Raw genomic sequence first — 15,850 nt, forward strand, 5'->3', positions numbered from 1 at the left:
CATGGGGGAGGCAGCTTTTCTGAAGTCACGGTGTTTGATGACGCAGTGCTGTTTAAGGTACCCGTTAAATGCCTTGTTAGCTTTTAGGATGCTTTAACGAGCGTGTCAGAAATGCCAAGGGGAGAAACTCCTCTCGTTGCTCTTTAGCCCCCCCCACCCTGCTCCCCTGTGCTTCAGGCGAGGGATGATTACAAGGAATTAAAACTGGTGGTATATCCTGCACAGAAGTTTGGCGCTCCGCAGTGTGTTTTCACAGTGGTGCTTTTCGACAGGCTTGAAGCCAAGAGGTGGCTTTACGTTGCAGACTGCAAGATGACAGAGCCCTGAGCTTTGGGGAAGCAGGACGGGAAGGTTGGCTGCTTCGTTAACAGCTGACCTCTTCTCTAGCTCTGACTACCTGCTCTCTCTGCATGTGGGGAGACTGGGAGCACTTCAAGTGGCAAAGGCTTAAGTTTGCGGCATCCTTTCCCTTTCCTTTGTATGATGACTTACTGGCATGATTTACTGGCCTGCTGTATCAGCCCGTTGCTTTAATAGGCTGCGTGCTAAGAGGGGCTACAGCATAAGTGTTAGCGCCACTGGCTGGCTGTGAAGCTTGGCTTGGCTCCAAGGCTAGGGACACGCTTGATGTCTTGGAGGTCACACAGCCGTTTTCTTGGGTGGCAGGAGGGCACATGGGAGCAGGGCCTAGCAGGAAGCTTGCCATCAGACAGCAGTTTTCCATAGCTCACATTGTGTCAGGAAGCCACTTCTGCAGGAATTGGACCTCTTGATTAACTGTTTCAGGAAAGCCAGGCCTCTAGCTTGACCTTCAGTTGGGGATCATCGGTGTGGTCTTTGAGAAAATGTCAGTGGTGGGGAAGGCAAGGCTCTTCCCTTCCAAACTGGGACGCTCGAGAAGTTGAGTGTACTAAGAAGAATATAGGAATTGCATGTATGCAGTAGACTGTGCGGTAGGGTAGAAAGAGGAGGGAAGAGAGAAAAATAATGCATCCACATAGTGTGCCTGTGAGTAGAGTAGAAGCAGGAGAGGAGGCCAATGCCTGCATCCACATACTGTGCCTCCGTGCTGCTGCTTGACAAATGTCCATTAATAGTCCCAGATTTTGCAGGAGTATTTCACAGAGATGGTGTAGTTTAAAGTATCTGGCTTTCCGTGAAGTTATTCTGCTGCGCATGTGACGCAGCTTTATTGCTGTTTTGATGTGGGGCTGGCGGAATTGAGTGTATGCGTATGCGGTTGAGGAGGAACAGGGGGATTTGACCTGGTGCTTTCCAGATTTCTGAGACCACCACTTTAAATACATTTGCACGATTGCTTTAAATGGAACTGCATGGTTTGGCAGGTAAGCAAGCAGCTTTCTGACTGCCAATTTAAAGTAAAGACTAAGTTTTCAAGCCTCTTTATAAAGCTGGCAAAGTTCAGTCTCTGAAAGTGGCAACACCTTCAAAATAGTAGATTCTTTTTTACCCTCAGGTGAAGAGTTAGACAGAATCACAGAACCGTGAGGGTTGGAAGGGACCTCTGGAGATCATACAGCCCACCCGCCCTGGCAAGGCGGGGCCACCTAGAGCAGATGACACAGGAAGGTGCCCAGGCAGGTTTGGAATGTCTCCAGAGAGGGGGCCACCACTACTCTCCTGGGCAGCTTGTTCCAGTGCTCTGCCACCCTTGATGTAAAGAAGTTCTTCCTCACGTTGGGGTGAAGCTTCTTGACTTTTAGTTTGTGGCCATTGGTCCTCATCCTGCCGTTGAGCACCACTGAAAAGAGTCTGGAACCAGTGTTTGACGATTCAATGGACGGATAGTTTTTCCCTTCCCACCTTTCTTGATGTATGGTATCAAGAGTAGAAAGCCCCGAGAAGGATGCTTGCTGTACCTTGTATGTATTATAGCACCATGCGGTGACATGACGTAACTGATTTGCCAACTGTAAGCATCCTGTTCAAAATGACTTTCATGCTGGACATGCACTGTTGTCTGAGAAGCACAGTAGGTACTCGTTGGTAACAGTGGTGTAAAGCGTTAACCATCCTTTCTTCCTCTCTTTCCTAAAGCTTATGCAATGAGGACAGAAACCTGCTGCATGCTAGAGAGAGAGAGAGACGAATTGGGGAGGCTCAGCAGGAGAAAAACAAGCTCCCTGAGAAGCCTCCCGTCTTTGCAGCACCCTACAAGGTAATGGGGGGGGGGCGGTGTGGTGGAGGGAGAGGAGGAAAGATGGTTGGAGCGTAAGAGCAGAGCTGTGGCTTCTGCATATGGTGTAGCAGAGTTGAGTGTGACACGTGCAGAACCAGCATCTTCCCATCTGCTTAACTTAAGCTCATCAGAGTATGGGTTTAAAGCTCTGAAGATGGTGCAAGCGCAGTAAGGTCTTTGGGCTGGGCAGATTCATTTGGAGGCTACTTCCTGTAGTTTGGGAATTTGAGGGAGAGCACCCAAGAGCAGCTTGGCTGCCTGTCTGTGTGCAGCTGTGATAGAAACAAACGGGTCTGCTGTTAGTGTTCCTGAAGACTGCAGGCACACCTACAAGTTTGGCTCAGAAGAACTAAGAGTGAGCAGAGCAGTCCCACTTGCTTTGGAGGGACTGCACTGCAGGATCAAGATGAGCTTGCCTAACTTTGCTTGTGGTGATACACGGTGATGCAATTAAGATCCTGACGAATCTCTCTTACAGAGCTGAGTCTCCTGAAGTTGAGGGTCCGTGCTTTTTCCATTTCTGCCTCTGTTCTTCTGTTGCAGACTCATAAAGGAGATGACTTGTCAAACCAAATTCGGAACGTGCTGGGCAATTATGAGGATGTCATGGGGCTCATCAACTCCAAAACCCAATGGAATTTCTTAGGGCTTCAGGAAGTCCTTCCTCCGGTCTCACCTGAAGCACCTCATTTCCCACACTCCCTTGATGAAAATACCAGCCCTACATCATCACCTTCATTCCACGACACAGCCCACCATCCACCCACTACGGCTGTAAGTGCTCCTCCTGCTCACCGCTCAAGTCCCTGCGAAAAGGCACAATCAAGGACAAAACCGCATTCAGGTTTGCACGTGCAGAGCGGCAGCTCATCCAACGGTCAGAGCCAAAGTCGCAAACGCAGTTGTGGTGACAAGGAAAGTCACGAAGGTCTTCATCGCAAGGGAAGTGACAGGCGTGCGGCTGGTGAAGGTCGTGCTCATGATCTGGACTACTCCATTTTCTCATTTTCTTCATTTCTGACACCTTTGCCTCCTCCACTGGAACCTCTGTCACCTCTGCGTTCCGACCTGCACGTCAGTTCCAAGTCAGAAAAGAGCAGCAAAAGCCAGGAGCTGACCTACAGTCAAAGAAAATCGTTTCAGGACCTAGTGACAGGATCAGAGGAAGAGGAAAGTCAGGACGGCTCAGACATTGACCTGAGCAGCAACACTCGGCCTTCCTCTCGGACGGTTCCTACAGCTTTGCCATCAAAGCCCAGCGCGATGCAGCAGAAACCAACTGCCTGTGTGAGACCAATGGATGTCCAAGATCAGGCGCGAGAGGAATCGCCAGATCTCAAACCTCTCCTGGAGGAATACCATAGAGAGCCCTTTGAAAAGATCTCAGATCTGAAGGTGAATGCCAGAGCCAGACTATTCAAATCAGAAATCCCTTCTGAGCCCGTAAAGGTGAGTTAGGAGACTCTGTTGCTGGCAGGGTAAGCTCAGCTATGGGAGGACAGGTCACCAAAGGGCAGAGACTACGAGCAGCATTGATGGCTGTGCACACTTTATCACTTTTAGAAGGTGTATTTTAAGAGTGCCTTTTGCCAGTACATCTGGGGGAGATACCTGGATGGTGAAAATGCAGCACTCGCCATGATTCCGTGTCTGTTTTATCAGTGAGGCTGCAGCAGGCCTTATGGTTAGAGCGACTGCTTCTGTTGCTGTGACTTTTTTCTTGCCTGTAAAGATTGTTGAAAAGAAGAAGGGGGGAAATGATACGCTGAGAGGTCAGGGGGTGATGTACCTACAGTCAGTGCATGCAGAGCGTTGGTACTCGGTCTGAGTGCTGGTGGGTAGAAGTCCCATATGTTTGCTGAGTACTGGGACAGCTGACTGTGCAGGGAGTTCTATGGTCACCTGGTAGGATGAAGGTTTTTGGGCTTTTTGGGGTTTTGGGTGGTTGTCTGTGAACACCACAGGGCTCTCCTAAGTGAGTTTGTACGATGTAACTGTAGACCCTCAGGGAAGTATCCATGTAAACAAAAAATATCCTGAAGATTTCTACCAGATGGACTTAGCCCTTGGGAAGCACGAGACCATTCTGTTTCCCGCTCCATGGAATGTTTTTTGAGCAGTTTCTCGAAGGAAATTTAGTGCAGAAGTGGGATTGTAAATCATAAGCAAGACCCTGAAAGCCCTCTAAAATTCTGCATTCAGGGAAAGACTGTAGGCTCTTTCTTGTCCCCCAGCTATGAGCAAAAGGAGCAGAGCTCTTTTGTTTGTTGTTGTCAGCAGAAGGCATCCTGGGCAGCAAGCTCGAGCATATCTTAGTTCTGGTCACTGCACTTGTCCTTTCTCTGCCAAGGACTGAGACCTAAGGCAGCTGGGCAAGGAGAGAGGTGGAGAGAGTTTTAAGATTGTGTTTTGCCTTTGTAGGAGAAAGGGAGAGTGTGGGTGCCTTCTGCCTTTTGTGGAAGAGGGTGTTGATCAGCTGCAAACGGCTGTAGGCAATTTCTTGTGGAAAAGGAGAGGAAACTGGCAAAATGACATTGATGAGAAGTTAACAGGTACCTTAATGCCCAGGTTTGAAAAGAAACAAGTAATAGACACAGACTAAACCCAACCAAACAGTAGCTATGCTGGGTTTGGATCTAAGTGACTAGAATTTTGTTGCAAAATGCCTTTTAGCTTTTAATAGCCTGATTCCTGCTGACCTCCAGCAGTACATAAACCCTCAAGTGGTTAAATTGCTTTAGGAAGTAAAGCTAGAGCTTCTGAGAAACTTGAAACCTTCAGGCAAAGGAAGGCAAACCTGTGATTTTTTTTCTTTTTCTCCGAAGCTCTTTGGACACAAGAAAGAGGTCCATGCATTTAGTTTGAGATTGAGCAAAATAATCCATCTTGGAGTTAGAAAAGCATGTAATATCTTTGAGGACTGTTTTATTTCCTCCAGGCAGCCAGGCAGGAACAGGACAGTGCACCCATTGTTTACTGAGCATTTTGATGTAAAATGCTTCCATTGCCAGGAGCCTTCATTGTCAGCTGAAGAAAGCAAGAGTAGAAGTTGATGGAAACGGTTTGGTTTGTTTTCAAACCTGCAGCAAGGGTGGTGGCAGGCTGGAGCTGCTGTCTTGTCTTGTCTTGTCTTGTCTTGTCTTGTCTTGTCTTGTCTTGTCTTGTCTTGTCTTGTCTGTGAGTGGGGCTTCTGGGTTGACCCTGGGACAGAAGCAGGAGAGTGCCTGGAGGTATGGCATTGTTTCAGTGACTCAACTTTAGGTTGCCTTGGAAAGGAGAGGAGTGGACTTGAATGGGTTAAGCGCGCTTGTGAAATCGTCCACAGGGGACTTGGCTGCATGCAACCTGCTGGTTAAACTGGGGCTCACAGAGGACCTGAAATAGCACCCAGATAAATTATTTTAGAAGGCTCCTGTGGACTTTGAGCCTGGTGGCTTTGATTTGTAGTCTGCCATGAAGTCGCGGGTGTCAAAACCAAGCGAGCAGCGTAAACACAAATACGAGAACAAGTAGATTTTGATGTAACTTTGAAGATTTCTGTCTCGCTGGATGAGGCAGAGCCATTCTGTACATTTCTGTGGTGCCTCAGTATTGCTTTAGTGTGCATAAAGCAAAAAGTATAGCATGGTTTTTGTTTTTCATGAAATGTAGAAGTGAAACTTAACGCTGGGAGCAATGGCAAGCAGATGGACTTTAGCTTTGCTTTGCTGGAATTACAAGAGTCTTGCTCCATTACGGTCAAGAACTAAGCTGGTGAGAGGGGAGATGTAGGATGCGTTGCTTGTTTCTGCTCCTCCTGCACTGCTAAACCCACCCAGCTGGCTACCTGAAGCTAGAAGAAAACTTGAACAAGTGCATCCCCAAACGTACATTTTACAGCTGCTGCAGTGTGAGGTGCCTTGTTAGTGCAGCACTGGAACCAAGTTTCTTCTCTTTCCACAAGGACAGTCGGATAGGAAGGTTTTTGAAAGTTGGGTTTCCGTTTCAGTTTTCTTTGAGTTGCATTTTGCCTTTCCTTCTCTCTTCCACCTTTTGTCTTGTTTGTTGTGGCCATTGTGTTTTTGATGAAATGAAGTGAATTTTCTGCGCTAAAAACGGTGCGTCTTGCGGTAATTATTAACCCTCTGTGAAAATTAATCCTAGCCTTAGGCAATCTGCTCAGAAAATTGCCTTCTCTGCTCATGGGTTTGTCGTTCTCTGACTGCAGCTTCCCGAATTTCGTAGAACAGCTCGAGCTGCTGCTACGGGGACTCGGCTGCCAAACAGTATCTGTACGTTATTTTGCAGTAGCAACGAACCCTCAGGCAATTTCCACGTAACAAAATGGCCTTTAAAGTCTGTAGCTATAATTCATGGAGCAGTCATGAAAGACATATTTAGCTCTGTGCAATCTGAGAATTTAAACAAATTATATCAACCAAGATTTTGTGACTAGATAACAAAAGTCCCTTTTTGAGCTTCTGATTTGAATGGTTTTGAGCCAATACAAAAATAGCACCAAGGGAAACCTAAGGGTGTGCAAGTATTCCCACGCTGAAGTCAGGGAAGGGATACTCATCCTTAAAATACAGCTTGTTTCGAAGTCTGTGCACACTTTATCTGGTTTGTTATTGGCTTAGTGCAAAGCCCACAGGCAACAGTGCGAAGACACCTCGGTAAGCTTCAGCTCAAGTTCCATATTTTTCCTTATAAAAAGGCTAATAACTCTTTTTGTGTGAACTTTAAAACAGAAACAAATATAAAAAACAACCCCTACAATTCCTGAACCTGAAAGAAGTCAGAAGAAAATCTTGTGTTAACTACCTGCCTGTACCTCCCGTACTTGATGCGGTTTTGCTGCTTTTGTTTGCTCGACACCAGTGTTGCGGTTTCCCCTGTGTAGCCAGTTCTCCTGTGGCTTGCAGGGGCCTTTTTTACTGCAGCAGCTGCCAGTTTTGTTTGCCCTCTTAAGAAAGGGTAGACGTTCCCCATGCGTCAAACACTTGTGGGAATCGGTGAGCGGATGAAAGAAAGAGATCTGTTGAACAAGTGCACTGTGTCTGCAGCAAGCGATAAACATCCCTTAAAAACATGCTTAAGGACCACCCATGCTGATAGTTTGCTTGCAGGATGGTGCCTGCCTGACTAGAAATTATTTTAATCACAAGTATATTCACACAGTCTTCGTATTTGTTCCAATAAACGCTTTCCTGAATAGGTAACTAGGAACGGTTGCTTCAGCTTTCCCCAAAAGCAGCTTTGTCACCACATCCTCTAAAACCAGGTGGATGGAGTAAGCCATGCTTCAGATTGTTGGACCTGTCTTTGTATCAGAGATGTATTATAATCTCTTTAGTGGTAAATCTTTGGCAGAGCATCTGCTTTGGTGTCTGGTGTTCCTTAAGATAGCCTGCAAAAACCTGTATGGATTTCTGTGTTTACGTGTTTGTTTTCATCAAGTTGATTGTAGCTTCAAGTTTTGGCAGGCTTTTTCAGTACACAGCAGAACATTATTGCATCCCTAATCAAGATGATTAGAGGCTTGGTTAAAATACATACAGTCTCTTTTGTTGGCTGGGTCATTTTGGAAGCGTGCCCTATGTGTGTGCATCTTGCATCTATCTATAGTATTAGAGGGTAGATTCTTAACACAGAAATGCAGGTGGAAAATCACTTTGAAGAGTAAGTTAGTGTGTTATTCCTAGCGTGACTTGTGTGTGAACAGAGAGTGCATTTAATATGCAAGATCTCCTCCCGCTCTGAGCTAGCGAAGCACGTACAGATGAAGTGAGGACAGGGTGGTAGGTTTTGGTCTGATCTTGCCCCGCCTGTTCTATTCAAACTAAGTCTTCATTCATGCATATGCAGTTTTGTGATCCCCATTGCATTCAAGGGGCCAAAGCCCATGCGGTTGACATGGAAAAATAAATTTGTAACCAAATATTTCTATTAAAATATAGTATTAAATTGGAAGCAGCTGTAAATGGGAAACTTTTTCAGCAGCCTGAAGAGGTGACCTTCTCTGCTGATAATTGATAGCTGCAGTGGCAAAGCTCTCATTAGGAAACAAAGAAAACTGCCAGCACAGTGAAGGGCATGGAACTCAAATTGGCTTTTCTGATCCTGCTCGCTCGGGTTTTCTCAGCACTAATAATTTAGCCTGAAACCAGGCAAAGAGCAGTAGCTGGTATTCTTGAGCCACACACACACACACACACGTTGCGAGTCCATTTCAATTAGGAGGAGATAGCAGGCAACATAGGAAATGCCTGCGTGCTCTAGCTCTTCTTGACCTACGCTGCTTGCATATCTACAGGCACCAGTTTCACCTGAGGTGAAAGGGACTGAGAAGCAGCACAGGGCTGATTGGTGTCAGAGGGGCAGCTCTACGTGGGCTGTGACGACAGAGGCATACAGATAAGCAGGCGGAAATTACTGAAATGAGAAGGAGCAGAAAGGTCTTTAGGCGAGGCAGGCTGTTTACAAATCAGGGAGCAAGCTTCAGCCCCCTACTTCCACATGCCAGAGCTGTGTGGTCCTTCAGCTCCATTTGGCACACTTTGGCAGAGTGGAATAAAAATGTGTGCTGTAATTTCTAATGGAATACCTTTGATAAAAAGCAGCAGCCTTAAAAGCTCTTCAGCCATTACCCCAAACCAGCGCTGCTTATTCCTTGTAGTATCTGTGGCAAAACCTTCTTTTCAAAAAGATGCCCACTTTCTGAGTTTCCCAGCTTTGGCGAGCGTTGACTGCATTGTGCAGAGAGGAGAAAGCTGGGCTTTTGCCACTATTCTGTCAATGCTTCTCGTGCTTTGCCCTTCCGCCTCCAGCTATCACACCGAGACCAAGGAGCAGGCTACTGGTGCCTCCTGCTGTGAGGCTGTAACTGAGTCTGCCACAAAAGACGGCAGTGCCGGGCAGGCTGATGCCGTCCCTGTCTTGAGTTACTGCCTGGTTGGGGCACTGCACTGCTTCTGGTTGATGGCTGGGTGTCTGGCCCACACATCATGGCCAGTGGACCTCTCCTTTGTGTACCAGGTGGTTCCTCAAGCAATTTAGTTTGCTTTGGGGTGATTCTTATTATCCCGAGTTCCTTGTTCATCTCTCTCTAGTGTGTCTAAGAGATCTCTGTAAGCCTCAGGGCATGTGCTTATGGAAGTGTGTGGGTTTTTTGGAATTGCCGGTGAAAAGAGGACTTGGAGGTATTTCGGAGAGTTTTGTCACACAGTTGCTGTGCAGCTTGAACAGAATGCCTGTGCATTTCTTAAATTGTTTTCTACATGAAAATCTCCCTCCCTTCTTTTGCGGGTGTGTGCACCTGTGCGTTTGTGCAAGCCTGTTGTAGTGAAGGCAGGCTAGTTCCTCCCCGTGTTGCTCTAACCCGGCGGTGCATTCAAGGTTTTATCCTGAACTGCACAAGTTAGTCATACTGCTTTTCAACTTTTCTAATCACAGTTGGTGTTCCCTTGAGTCCAGGAGCTGGCATTTAAGAGTCCGGTGGGTTATTCTTCCACTTACAGCCACCTTTACTTTGCCTGCTCCCAGTTTAGGGCTTTATACTGGCTTCTTATTCTGCTGAGTGCACGTGGGTGCACAGAAGGACACCAGTTAGGAAGCAGGGGGAATCCTGTCAGCTGGACAAGCACCACTGTTTAATGAACTCTCTTTCACTTTGGTTCTTTCTCATCTTTATTGGAATATATCTTCTACTAAAGACTTGAAAACAACAGGCTTTGTAGAATAAAGTGCCCTTCTGATGGGGCTTTTTAGTCTTTTCTTATTAAGGGACTCCCGTGGCCTTAGTAGAACTGTTGGTAAGCAAACGTTTGATGAGTGCCTCTGTTTATCTCAGTCAGCTGGTAAAGGAACAAAGAAACTCATGCTGCTTCCTTCTTTTTATTTGCTTGTAGCAAACCTTCCGCTGGGATGCCCAAGCCGTTAAGGAAATTTTGAAGGTAGGTGCTCTTAAATAATAGATCGACGTGTTTGTGTTTTGTATACATTGAAGTAGTGGTGGGGGGAGGAGGAGGAATATCACCGCGTGCATGGCACTGCTGCTCTACTGGGCTTCTCTGTCCCTGTAATTATGGTACATTTGCGCCAATCTGAGCCAGCTCTTAATGCAAAACTGCCTCTGCAACCTGTGTCAGAGATGGCTTTGTGGGCAGCGCACAGGCTGCCAGTACTCAGCTGGGTCTGAGTACATGGGACCCTTTCACCGAGCACAGAGTGCAAATAAGATAAGTGTTCCAGGAGAGGCAGTGAGGGTGGCAGGCCATATGAGTTCCTTTATTTCTGGGAGTGAGTATTACACTCTTCAGGATTTAAACTTAATAGGGAGACAAGAAAAGTCTGTCTTGTGTGATTTCAACAGAGTGGTTCTGAATTTCTGAGCCCCAGCTTCCCCAAAGGCTTTGTCTAGATTGACCCCCATTAAGGTGTTTTAGCGTATGTTCAAGACAAAGATCGTTGTCTGTGCTAGGCTGTTCACGTGTTTGTTGCAGTGCAAGCCAAAGCTTTAGCCCAGTCCTCTGTGTCCAGCTGTGGTGCCAGAAGAGGCAGGTTGGAGGTTGATCCCTATCTCCTGGCTGCGGTCTGTGTGCTGTGCTCTTAGCCGGACCATGGCTTAGCCCAACTAGCTGGTCCCTGGGTGAGAGTTAGGGCAGGGCAACAGGGCAGAAAGGCTCCTAAAGACATAGCCCATCAGGCAGTCGCTCTCTTTGGTTTGAAACCACGTCTTGGAGCTCTGCAGCAAAGGCATCTTGGCCAGTCAGAGCAAAAGGCAGTGTTTCAGGTAGAATAGCATGAGGAATGGCTGGCAGTCAGAGCTCCCTAGCTGACCCCCTTGAGTTTTGAAAAGCCTTTCAGGGGGGTGTTGTTGCTGTAATAGGAACATAATAGGAAGTTCCTGAACTTTGAAAAAGTCCAGAGCTACTGGTAGACAGGTTTTATGTCCTTTTCCCTTTATTAACTGTGATAGCCTAATCCTGCAAACATAGGAAGTATTTAACTCTCTACAAGCTTCACTGAGATTGCTGCTAATTGGGCAATGCAAGTATGCTTGGAGAAAAGGAGCAAGTGCTCATGACGGTCTGGCTCGCTGAGCTCAAAGAGGGCTTCTTGCTGTGGTATTGCCTCTTGGGTTTACGATGGAAATGCTGCGTGGTCTCCTGCATCCTCCTGGGGCTCGGCGGGCGGCTTCCGGGGAATGCTCTCGGCCGTCGCAGGGCTCGGCTCCTCCGCGGGGCTCGGCTCCTCCGCCGCCTTCTCCCGCTGCTCGGCAGCCGCCTTCTTGCGCTCCTCGACCTCCTCCACCGGCAGCCGTCCCCTCGCGGCCTCGGGCCCCGCTGCCGCCGCCGCTTGGTCCCCGGGGCCGCTCTCCCGGGCAGCTTCAGCAGCCGCCGGCTCCCGGGGCCGCGCCCCCTCGGCTCCCCGGGGCCTCACCAAGACGGAGGCGAGGGCGAGGGCCAGGACGGTGAAGAGCAACCGGACGGGCAGGTACAAGTCCACGGCCACGTCCGTCCCGCCCTGCTGCTAGAGCCCGCCCGTGTTACAAGTCATTGCCATGAAGCACCACTAGTGAGACAAGAACCTTAGCCCAAGCCCCACACTTGATAAACACTAACACAGCAAATACCGGCTCTAAGTAAGTTACAACATTCTGAAACTGTGATATCAACAGGAACAACTCTGAGAGCCAATAAATCAGCATTGTGACGAGTGACTATTAATCCAGTCAGATCTGTTGTTATCTCAACCCCTCATGCCCCACGTTTGGGCACCAAAAAGAACTCTCGTGGTTTAAAACCAGGCAGAGGGCTCGTTCACTCACTCCCCCCCTCCTTTCCCTCCCCCTACTCCCAGAGGGACGGAGAGGAGAATTGAAAAGAATGCAACTCCCACGGGTTGAGATAAGAACAGTTCAGTAACTAAGGTATAACACAGATCACTACTGCTACCACCAATAATAATAATGATAAAGGAAATAACAAGGGAAGAGAATACATCACGTTGCCACCAGTCAACCAATACCTCGCCCGCCCCCCTTTCCCCCCCCCCAGCCCGACCAAGCACCGACCCATACCTCCTCCAACCGCGCAGTGCCCCAGCCCTTCCGGCTAACTCCCAGTTACATCCTGGGCATGACGTGCTGTGGTATGGAATACCTCTTTGGCTAGCTTGGGTCAGGTGTCCTGTCTCTGCTTCCTCCCGGCTTCCCCTCCTCCCTGGCAGAGCGTGAGGCTCACAAAGTCCTTGGCCAAACCAAAACATCATTGTTATCAGCTCTGTTCCCGAGCCGAAAGTCAAAACACTGCACTGCACCAGCTACCAAGGAGGAGAAAAATGACTGCTACTGCTGAACCCAGGATACCTGGGTGAGAGTTAGAGCAGGGCAACAGGGCAGAAAGGCTCCTAAAGACATAGCCCATCAGGCAGTCGCTCTCTTTGGTTTGAAACCACGTCTTGGAGCTCTGCAGCAAAGGCATCTTGGCCAGTCAGAGCAAAAGGCAGTGTTTCAGGTAGAATAGCATGAGGAATGGCTGGCAGTCAGAGCTCCCTAGCTGACCCCCTTGAGTTTTGAAAAGCCTTTCAGGGGGGTGTTGTTGCTGTAATAGGAACATAATAGGAAGTTCCTGAACTTTGAAAAAGTCCAGAGCTACTGGTAGACAGGTTTTATGTCCTTTTCCCTTTATTAACTGTGATAGCCTAATCCTGCAAACATAGGAAGTATTTAACTCTCTACAAGCTTCACCGAGATTGCTGCTAATTGGGCAATGCAAGTATGCTTGGAGAAAAAGAGCAAGTGCTCATGACGGTCTGGCTCGCTGAGCTCAAAGAGGGCTTCTTGCTGTGGTATTGCCTCTTGGGTTTACGATGGGCTCAGCTTTTTATTGTACATGAATATAAATATCTTTGAGGTACAACTTCAGTTGCCTGTATCAGCAAAAATACTGTAACCCACTTCTGTCATTTGCTTTCCAGGAAATGACCCAGTCATGGCCACCTCTTCTGACAGATATTCCTACTCCTCCTACTGCAGAGCCTTCCAAATTTCCATTACCAACAAAGGTAAACACCCTCTTTTTGCCAAGGCTTTTGATAAATTAGAAGAGAGCTTTCCAACTCTTGCACGTACTTTCATCTGATGAGCTTTCCAACTCTTGCACCTCCTTTCATAGGTAAAGGCTTTTAGGAGAAATTATCTTTAGAAGTCACAATGGATTTTGAATTGTGTGATGGTTACTTGCAATGCATCACTTCTGTCCGTGCTAAGCTACATCAGGCAAGCTTAGACTATTGGAGACTTCGGAGTTATTCTTTGTCACGTTGCTCAAAGTATCGATTAGAGTAACAAACACAAGGAAATCGGATCACTGATACGCTGCTATTGAGAGATGATGTATTTGATTCTCAAGTTGCACCTTGTGCTTGCTTTCTAGGAGTCGCAGCCTGTTGGATGTGTAGCACAGAACCAGAGTAAGTAGAAATCCAAAGGAAAGCACACTGTTCTATGTGTATTGAGAGACGGTTTTGAGTGTCATACATTGAGAACATCAAATGTTTACCTTGATTAAGGGACGTGGTTTCCTGTGCTTTGTTAAACATTGATGAGTTTAGAAAATGCTGAAGAGACTGTATGCATTCCTTACCTAGAAATTAAGGCAGCAGTTCAGCAGAGAACAAACAGTATTTCATTAGGAAGCCCCATTTGGAGTGATAAATAATCTCAGTGGCAATCAGTTACGTCCTGGAAGAAAGTGACTTTCTAACCTGATGCTCAGAGACCATAGGGTAAAATACGCTACCGTTGAGGCAGATAAACCCCGCTGATTCTCTTTTGATTTACAGGACAGTGCGATGGACCTTCGGATACGTTGCCTCGTTCTCAGACAACAGTATCGTAAGTAACCAGACTCAGTTGCCATCTCTTGGTTGAGATTGTAGAGTCTTGCACTCAAGCTCTGTCAGGTCTGTAAAACTCAACCCTTTTCGTGCTGTTCTGACATTCTGCAGAGGAGCCTCCCCTGGCTGGTAGTGTGGGATAGTGTCTTCCTGAGTAGTTAGCTGCTGCTTTAATCCATTCTTTCTTTTGCTGCTCCTTCTTCCACCCCAGCTTGCTCCTCCTGAAGGACTTCTGGGACTTTTCTTTGCGCTGTTAAACATATTCGTTTCAACTGCTGCAGGCTCTGCCTTCCTCCACAGACAATCTTTTTCAGCTCTTCTCAGCTGCCTGTAAAAATCCCTTTTGAGCTTGAGTCAGTTTTCCAGGCAGCAGAGAGAGAAGAGACTTTTACTGTAGACAAGAATCTGAAAATACGCCTTTCTTAGCGCAGAGGTCCAGAATTGTAACTTCGGCATGGTACGTACCTCTGTCCTTCGCCAACATCCCCTCTCTGCTCAGCGTCCGTGCGGGCTCTTCAGAGCCAGTGTACCCACAGTCAGCAAAGACAGCTGAAGTGGGAGGAAGAGGGTGGCTTAGGCTAATGTCCAAAATGGAGTCAAGAAGGATTTCCCCAGGGACTTCCTCTGCACCTGTCCCTTGAACCGATGCATCCCTTCCTCTTTGTTTTTCTGTTTTCACTCGCACAACAGGGCTTGCTTTCTTTGCTGTTTAAAGCACACGTGACTGAAAATCCAGCTGCCTGGAGTAGCTTGCCTTACCAAGTGTAGCTGGCTGAAAACAAACAGCACTTGTGCTGCTTAATTTGAAGCAGCCCTGAAATCCCAGGGTGCTCGTGTGCCCAAATTAAGCATTCGGCTTTACAGAGCGTGCAAGGGTTTCCCAGACGGCTTTCATTCTTGAATACAGCCTGAAGTTAGCACCTGGCAGTGCTGGAATGGAAGAGCCCTTCTTTTAAAAGGGGAAATGTCTCACTCATTTGTGGTGATGCATCTTTAGCCCAGCTGGCGGGGAAGGACCAGCCTTTGCTTTCAAGCGATGCTGATTTTAGTGCTCCTTCTCTCACTAACAGAGCTTTTATATAGCTTTGGAGGGAGATTGATGGTGTGTATCTAAGCTGGAAAAGAACAGGTCCTGCAAATGAAAACCTGGCGTCTGTTAAGGCATGAGCTAATTAAGGCAGCCACAGGGCAATGGCACGGGCCAAATGCAAAGAGAGCGCGGTAGGCCTTTGGGTGTAATCAAAGTCTGTGTGCGCAGAGAACCTCTTGTGCATCAGGGTAAGGTACTCGGGGACTGTGGGGTTGGTGCCTTTTCAACAGGCATCATCTGTGTGGCAAGGGTTGGCTCTGTACTGGTAGACACAGGAGACCTTTGGGGTTTCTTCGCGCCATCCTGCTCAGTGGACAAGAGTGGATTTGTCACATCTGATTTGTGGAATTGTTTGTTGGGAGTCCGTGGTCAGCTTTGGCAGTAAATGTGGTCCTGTTTCAAGGAGAGTATCTCCGTGCATGGCAGCTGCTTTGGTGTGACTGTAAAATAGCGTGTCTCTTTTGTGGGAACTGTGCTTAAAGGAGGGAATCACTTTTTTGACTCAAGGTTTTCACTCCTCTGATGTCGCAGAATTAGGAAAGCAAAGGTCACCTCAGGGTCATCAGAGGTGACCTCCAAAGCTGTAAATGGTTTTTGCTTTGTTCATAATCGGACATGAAGGCGTGAAAGAACGTGAAGTTTTGTGTCGTTTTCCTTTTCCCCACAAGTATCAGGAA

The 15,850-nt window shown here is 47.6% G+C and overlaps 1 protein-coding gene across 1 annotated transcript in view; it reads left to right on the forward strand.

The window, feature by feature from the left end:
• Positions 1–1,910: 1,910 nt before the first annotated feature.
• The window catches only part of LOC133274654 (AF4/FMR2 family member 1-like), a 30,488-nt gene continuing 16,548 nt past the window's right edge, over positions 1,911–15,850 (forward strand). The window contains exons 1-7 of the mRNA XM_061464164.1: positions 1,911–1,915; positions 2,059–2,179; positions 2,744–3,649; positions 10,090–10,134; positions 13,163–13,249; positions 13,621–13,657; positions 14,030–14,081. Coding sequence (XP_061320148.1) covers positions 1,911–1,915; positions 2,059–2,179; positions 2,744–3,649; positions 10,090–10,134; positions 13,163–13,249; positions 13,621–13,657; positions 14,030–14,081 — 1,253 coding nt within the window. The remainder of the gene's footprint in view (positions 1,916–2,058; positions 2,180–2,743; positions 3,650–10,089; positions 10,135–13,162; positions 13,250–13,620; positions 13,658–14,029; positions 14,082–15,850) is intronic.

The sequence above is a fragment of the Pezoporus flaviventris genome, unplaced genomic scaffold, assembly GCF_033815535.1.
Source record: "Pezoporus flaviventris isolate CSIRO_AGI_PZ_B2104156 unplaced genomic scaffold, CSIRO_AGI_Pfla_v1 ptg000002l, whole genome shotgun sequence".
Taxonomy (NCBI): domain Eukaryota; kingdom Metazoa; phylum Chordata; class Aves; order Psittaciformes; family Psittacidae; genus Pezoporus; species Pezoporus flaviventris.